This window comes from Egretta garzetta, unplaced genomic scaffold (genome assembly GCF_000687185.1).
Source record: "Egretta garzetta isolate BGI_Z169 unplaced genomic scaffold, ASM68718v1 scaffold169, whole genome shotgun sequence".
Lineage (NCBI taxonomy): Eukaryota > Metazoa > Chordata > Aves > Pelecaniformes > Ardeidae > Egretta > Egretta garzetta.
This window is the reverse complement of record NW_009260798.1, coordinates 1632956-1640410: the sequence shown is the minus strand read 5'-3', so window position 1 is coordinate 1640410 and position 7455 is coordinate 1632956. Positions and strand designations below refer to the sequence as shown.

Below are 7455 nucleotides of genomic sequence, written 5' to 3'. Positions count from 1 at the left end.
GGGTGCTCGCCGTGGGGGGCGGTCGGCGCGCCCGCCGCCGCGCCGCAAAGTTGCCGCCGCTTCGTTGCTGTCCCTCCTCAGTCCCTCGCCCCCGAGCCGTGAGTTTTCCGCATAAAACACATTAACGAGCCCTTTCATTTGCTTGCTCCTTCAGGGTCGCGTGTTAGTTTTGTTGGAGGGGGGTGCAGGCTCCTTACTACTCGTTGAGAGCGCTGGCAGATGTCCCAAGTGAGAGAACCTCTTCCTCCGGGGCCTGAAGGGCCAGAGCAAGCGCCGACTGAAAACAGCTCTTTGATCCCTCTCCCTCGAGGTAAGTTGCTTTAAAGTTTCTCTGTAATTGTTGCGCCTTTTATTTGAATGATACATTTACTGCCTCCCCTCTTTGGTGTAACTGTAACACTTTCAGTTCCACTTCTTTTTTGGTTTAAACCAGAAATTCCTATGTAGAAAATGAAAAAAAAAAAAAGAAAAAAGAAAAAAAAACAAGAAAAAAAAAGATGCACTGATGTCAGCATTGGTTCTCAGTACTTGAAAAACTGCAGTCATTCAGAGGCAGATGCTGGTCCTTAAGAATCGCTTTCTTGCTTCTCAGCTTTGTGTTTGTGTTCAGAAGCTCTTCCCTGTAAAGCTCTCCTTCCAGGTCTGGCCGTAAGGGTGATCCAGGAGCAGGAGCGTTGTTCAGGTTGGAGGTCACTTTGCTGTTTTTTTCTTAGCTTGCTCTCTGATGCTGCAGCTAAAACCAGTTTCTGAGAGTATTAACTTGTTTTGTATCAGCTGTTCAAAAGGTTGTTTAAAAGTACATTCATCTTAGAGAGAAATTCTCTATGTCTTAACTTGCATTTGAGCAAAGTACATTGATGTTCTGATCACCTTCATGTAGGGAAGTTTGGCAAGGTGTATTGCAGGTTAGCCTCAAAATAGGGAAGTATGTTTGCCTCCTGAGGTCTGGTCTGTGAAGATGAGACTTAATTATTTTTTTCCATTTACAGCTACAGCTTTGTTTTCCAGGATTCTGATAGGAGTTTAAAAAGTCTCTGAAGAACAGACAAATAAGCTTGTTCAAAAACTGTAACTTTATTCATAACTGGTTAACTGGAGCAGAGCCTGGTAACACAGTTGTGCAACTGTGGATTAAAGATGCAGTCTTGGTTTTGTAACTTGGAAAATCAATAGCTATGTGAAATCAAAATTGAAGACTCATTTGAGAAACCAGAAAATATCTGTAGCTGAGTAAAAAAAATGTTCTGGCAGGGAGACATATTAAATTGGCTGGTACTTATCTTATTGTTGTTTTCTTTTTTTTGTCCTAGAGAATGACTCATAACTTCTAAACAGTAAAAACTAGTAATAAAAAAGATTAGATACAGAAGATGAGGCATGCAGAGCTGAACTGTTAGAATCGTGTTTTTGCCAGAAACATCAGTATCTGTGATACATGTTTATTTTCAGTGTGTTGGGTTTATCTGTCATGTGATCAAGTGGGCACACCGGTTAAATTCTGCATGTAGGCCATACATCAAAGTTACTGAGGTTGTAAGTCAGTGAACTAACTAGCCTGGAAAGTGGTCTCATTCTTACAGTGCCACTTTAAATTGAGTTTTCACTATGAAATAAAGTCTTATGTGACTGCCTTATGTAAGATTTTCGATACATGCTCTTCTTTTTGTGAAAAGTAAGGAAACAAATACCTGATCTGTCCACGGACAAGTTATGTGCAGAAAATCTGAGCGACACAATTACAGCTCTCAGCTGAGGTGGAGGATTCTAAAGTTACTCTCTTAGGGATCAGTAAGGTACAAACAAGTGTAATATATTGATTCAGGTTTGCTCACTGGCCACACCTTTCAAGGCACATGCTCAATTTTAAAGCATATGCGTAGCTCACAGAAAGGCAAGGCTGTTTTTTTACAGAATTCAGCATTCAAATCCATAATTTTTATTCTAATGAACTTAGATTTAAGGATAACTGTGGATATTTGTTGCTTTTTTTCTAGCCTAAGTCTGTTGGGGAAATGGGGGTGGAAAGAGGAAGAGGTGAGTTCATAACATTTCCAGTCTATATTCCAGCAATTCTGTTGTCAGCTTTGCAGAGTGTGGTTACAGGGTAAGGTAGTCCAGATATTCCAGGACTGAAGATCTACGATAATATGTTTGGGACTTTCAACACCCCCTACTCTTTCTATACTACCCCCAGGACATCCAAAAGTACACTGACTTCTCAAGAATTTGGCGATAATTTTAAAAGCTGTGGTTGAAATTCATGTTATTTCTGGAAATAGGCTAGAGGTAATTGGAAAAATCTGCAATAATTTGAAATAATTACTACTTTACTTAGAATCACCTCATCGTATTTATGTGATGAGTCCATATATTTACAGTGAGATACTTGAGATCTGTGTCCACCTAGGAATAAAGATTCCTTAATCAGAAAAAAAATGGCTTATATTGTATGTATAATAAAGTATTAAGTGCATTCTGGTGAGAAAGGATTTTTGGTTGGTAATATGCTTTCTATGTTGTTTAAGCAGTATAGATACCTTATATCCTGAGAATAAACTTCTCTTCTGTAGTTCTGTGAGATACCATCAAAAAATCCAAATCCTTTTGTTTGCTATCATATACATCCAGGTGCTGAAGCCGAATTGTATTTTTCCAAGAAAGGAAAAGAAACTTCAACTGAATTTTAAATACTCAGCAAAGAGCTATCCCACAACCTAATTAAAAACCAGACCAAATTAATAAAGCTTAGGCAGATTACAGATTGCAGTACAGCAGTTGTGGACACGGTGAGAACTGTGGGTTGAGACATTGTTTGGCCTTCAGATGTGGCATGCTCTGGCTTTCGCAACTCAGAAGAATTTTTGTGTGTTACTTTAACCAACATGCTCTCTCAACGTCTTCCCCCGTCAGTGTTCTTCCTTACTAGCTCATTTTTGAATTAATGCATAAATATTAGTGAGATTATTGGATTTTGCCCCTCCGCACTTGGCGTGCTGTGGGAGAGAGCAAATGAAATCATAGTGTCTTCTCTTGTGGCAACGTCAATACTCGTTCTCAGTCTTTTAACCATTATCTGTGCCAACGGAGGCTGCTGCTCTAAGGTACAGACTACAGGATGGAAGGTTTAACCTACTTTCTGCAAACAACTAGTTAATTTTTGCCACATCCTTCCAAAACTGTAGCTCTGCTTGTTCAAGATCCTGGGCATGCCGCCTCTCTTCTCCTGTAGCTCCGCAGGCCTTGGAAAGAAATTATGACTACTTCTACCTGTGTGCTGCGTAATGTAGTCAGCGAACAGCGTCACCTCTATGCTCAGACTGCTTCAATTTGGCTGTGATCAAGTATTTCCTCCACTGGTAGATACCAAAATAATGTCCCTAAGCAAGAAATGTGGCAATTAGTGACCATTAGCCTCTCTGCTTTAAGGAAAATGTTTCGTGTGTTAGAGGTCAGGTTGTGATTATTGCCTGGACTATGGGTAGATTTTTTTCATTAAATCCTCTACATTTGAATAAAATTCAATGAACGTGGAACCACATTTAGAGAATCAGACCACGTTTTAGAAAATATAGGACTGTCATCTATAAAGTATTTGGAATGTTTTTACCTTTGCTTGTTGGTACTGAATGTAACCTAGAGTAACAAGTGAATAATATTTAGCTTTCTCACTTTAGAAAGAAAATAATAATAATAATAAACTTATTAGGAAATTGAGACTGGTATTTGCACTTCAACTATAAGAACTTATAAGAACTTTCTAGTAACTCTTTAGATGATGGAAATCCACTAGAATTTTTTTTTTTTTTTAATGGGGTGGGGGAGGAGGATGGAGAAGTCTAGCACAAATATTAAGGGCCAAGTTCTATAAGTGACCGTTCTCTCTGGTGCAAATCATGTCGCTGTTGCTGGATAGAGATGCAGTTGTGATTTGCTGTCTGAAGAAACCATATTCAGCAACTAATACTTCCATTCAGAAAAGTACAAAAAGCATGTGCTCCTTTTCAAGAACGTGATTCAAACCTCTCCATGTTTTCCGTGCTTAATTGTTTTCATGACGCGGAGCACTAAAGGAACGTGCTGGCTAGAGGAGATGGGGCAACAGAAGACTTACCGTGGGGAGTGTTTGGACATTCTTGAGGCAACAGCCATTACTATCACCATAATTACTGCACTTTACCAGCAGTGCCTCAGTGTTATGAGTAATGGTTTTTTATTTTAACGGTTAACCAGTGCACTGAGATTGCACACACTTACCAAATACTTCCTCTAGATTTGTGTCCCCACTTGCAATCTGACAAGAGTTGAGTCAATCTGTGTTAATTTGTTTCTTTGCTGTCTGTCAGTACTGAGGCATTTATTGAACGTTACTGTCTAAAATGCCTAAAACTTTCATAAATGTCTAATTCTGGTTTGTCATAAAAATACACTTCTGCTTTCGGTTTCACGTGCATGCCGTTCCAGTAAAGTGACTCATACCCACATGGTGTGATAGACTGGTATTTCATAGAGTTGACTGTAAAGGTCTTGCATCAAATTTGAAATACTTTTGTTCCATCTCATAGGCTAATTTTATATCAGAATAATTCTTCTCAGATTCCATTCCAGGCCCTCAGAAGTTAGATTTCTTTTTTTTTTTTTTTTTTAAATGGAAAAAAACCCCTTATTTGTTTATTTATGTGTTTGAAAAAACATTTTTTTCCTAATAAGTAGCATCCAGCAATGAGTGTGTTATGCTAGTGTTTTCATTTGGATCAGCAACGCAGTTTTGAAGTGAATCTCCTGTTCGCCCCCACTTTGGTTTGCATTGTGGAGTGATCCTGGGGAGTGACCTGGACACGATTCCTTTCGGAAAAAATAATCTGAAAGATGCACTGCAGGAATGTGCCTAATCCACCCCAGCTACTAAGAAGCCATCAGTCTTTGAGATTAAATCTGAGAGCGAGTCCAAAGTAGAAAGCCCCTGGAACATGTGTAATATGGAATGTGTCCTTAAAATCAACTCTTTCACTGTACAGGCCCACTTTTATTGGCCCATGCTGTTGCTAATACGGCCATAGCCACCGAATATTGTTTCGCAATTACGTGAAACTGGTTTTGTACACACGTGAAACACTGTGGGATGAATGACATAAATACTGACCACGTGACAATTAGTGTGATGATTTGCAAAAAGAAGTTTTCATGTATGTATTTGAACTTCTTAAGGCCTTTAATAGTGCATAGTACCTATTTACATGTTACTGTTAATTTTTAATTTATCACAACTGAAATTTGTCCAGGGCTGTTAAACTTGTAGTGCATTCATAGTTGTTCCATAGCTTGCACCTGGAAAATTCTGTGTAAGAGCTTTCCAAGAAGTTCAGTTGAATTGCCCTAATTTTAAGGGACTGATTTTTTTCAGTGGCATTTTTGAGGCCATTGGAAGTTGCAATGAGACATTTAAGTGAAAGCCACTGAAATGAAATAAAAAAAAAATTAGTTAGTTTTAAAGCAATCAAACATCTAAATGGAGGCTTCCAACTCCATAATTTGTGGAATATCAATATTAATTAGATTGTACAACCAGTCATTAATGAAATGAGATCGTTTCAGGCAAATCATGAGCTGGAATAAGCATTCTGTTACACGAATAGCACAGTTGAAGGAACTTGTTATATGAAATGCCTGAAAGTTTTTAGGCATTTCATGAAGTAGCTGGTGGGTGTTACTGTTAATGGTTGCATTGTGAAACCTAGCATTATGGCCATTCCTTTGTGTTACTCTTGTGATCAGTGGAATTTTTGGTAGGAAATAGCATCCTCAGTGGTTCCTTGCCAGCGAGGACATTAATGAACAAAGGAAGCATTAGAAATGCAGTGTTTGCCACATGCACTTCGATCCCTCCCAGCTGCTGTGGATTTGTGACAGAGAACTGTTTTGTTATCTTTCCTTTTGGATCCAGTCTGCAACTTTTTTGTTCCTCATAGATCTACTTTTGGGTTTGGGTTTGGTTTTTTGGTTTGTTTTTGTTTTTGTAATTTATCTTTGCTTTAAAGGACAAAATTCCATTTGGGATGGTTTGAGCTTTGCACACATATGCTTAAATCTGTGTCTGCTTGTTCAGGGATAACTCAGGCCTTCTGAGGATTCGTGTTTACATCCCACCAGCTGGGTCAAATGTAGGTGCCTAAGTAAGCTTTGCCCTGTGCTTCCATCATCCCTCCACCCTTAAACAGTAAAACTGTTGGATTGTTCCTGACTCTGCATTTTTGGAGGTCACAGGGACTCCCCCATGCCAGGCCATTCTGCTTGTCCCTCTCTCCTTGATGAGAACGATGCACTCAGGTTTCCAGAAACCCTTCCCAGCAGTTGCTTTTACTTCACTTGTTGCTTGGTGCAGTCCACCCCATCGTTCGTGAACAGAAAATGAACGTGTGATAGCAACAGAGCCTTCTGTTGTTGCAGCAACAGGATTTTTAACTCGGTTTACATCCACAGTGTCCCTATGTCAACAAACTCTAAACCTGTTTCTCAAGTCCAGTTGGTCACATTGCTAGTCAAGCACTCCTATGGTTCACATGCTTGGAAGAGATTGCTGAGTCAGTATATAGGCATATATGTGGTCTAATGAATAGAAATCAGCTGCCAGTCACGCCCTGAGGACGTGCAACCCGCTTCACGTGGGGCACTTGTTTCTCTTTTTTTGTGTGTGTGTTCAGCGGTTGAACATACTTACCGATGCATTAAGGTGTGATGCCGCGTGTGAACACACTGAGACCCATTTCTGAGTAAACTCAAGAGACACAGCGGGGCGTGTGGGGGCAGCTGGGGTGTGAATGTACAAATGGCCAAGCACTCGGAGAAGAAAAGTTGTCTGTCAAAGACTTGAGCTCTTTGAGGTGTGTCCTGCAAATGTACATCCATTACCTATCTTTTTTTGTATTTTCTATCTGTTTTGTGTATTATTTCAATGTCCACTTGAATATGCTCTACATTATCATAAAGAAAGATAGAATAAATATAGCTCTGAAAAGAGGGATACTTCACTGGGATGTTCAAAGAAATTTACAGGAATTGGTTTGATCTATATCCCAGCAAATTTATAAAGGCAGGACTGGAAGGGATCTGGAGAGATTGCCTTGTATAGCCTTCTTGCCTACATATACATAAGTCTTTCTTGACAATTCTGGCTATTTGTTAAATTTTCTTTTTGATAGGGCTATTGTAATAGTAGCCTTGTTGCTGCGTCAGACTGCTGGCACTATTCTGTTGGTGGAGTCATCCAGAGAGACCTGGACAGGCTGGAGAGGTGGGCCTCTGTGAACCTCATGAGGTTCAACAAGGCCAAGTGCAAGGTCCTGCACCTGGGTCGGGGTAACCCCCAAGTATCAGTACAGGCTGGGGGAAGAAAGGATCGAGAGCAGCCCTGCCGAGAGGGACTTGGGGGCGCTGGTGGAGGGAAAGCTGGGCATGAGT

General features: G+C 40.1%; 1 protein-coding gene across 2 annotated transcripts in view; it reads left to right on the top strand.

Annotated features, from left to right (window-relative positions):
* Positions 1 to 7455, top strand: part of MDFIC (MyoD family inhibitor domain containing) — a 58277-nt gene that overhangs the window by 1926 nt on the left and 48896 nt on the right. Inside the window, exons 1-2 of one of the 2 annotated variants that reach the window (XM_035902197.1) lie at positions 261 to 310; positions 1995 to 2034. In XM_035902197.1, the coding sequence (XP_035758090.1) occupies positions 2013 to 2034 (22 nt within the window). In that variant the 5' untranslated portion in view covers positions 261 to 310; positions 1995 to 2012. Of the gene's footprint in view, positions 1 to 154; positions 311 to 1994; positions 2035 to 7455 lie in introns of those variants that run through there. The other variant, XM_009646807.2, reaches the window with a different exon arrangement.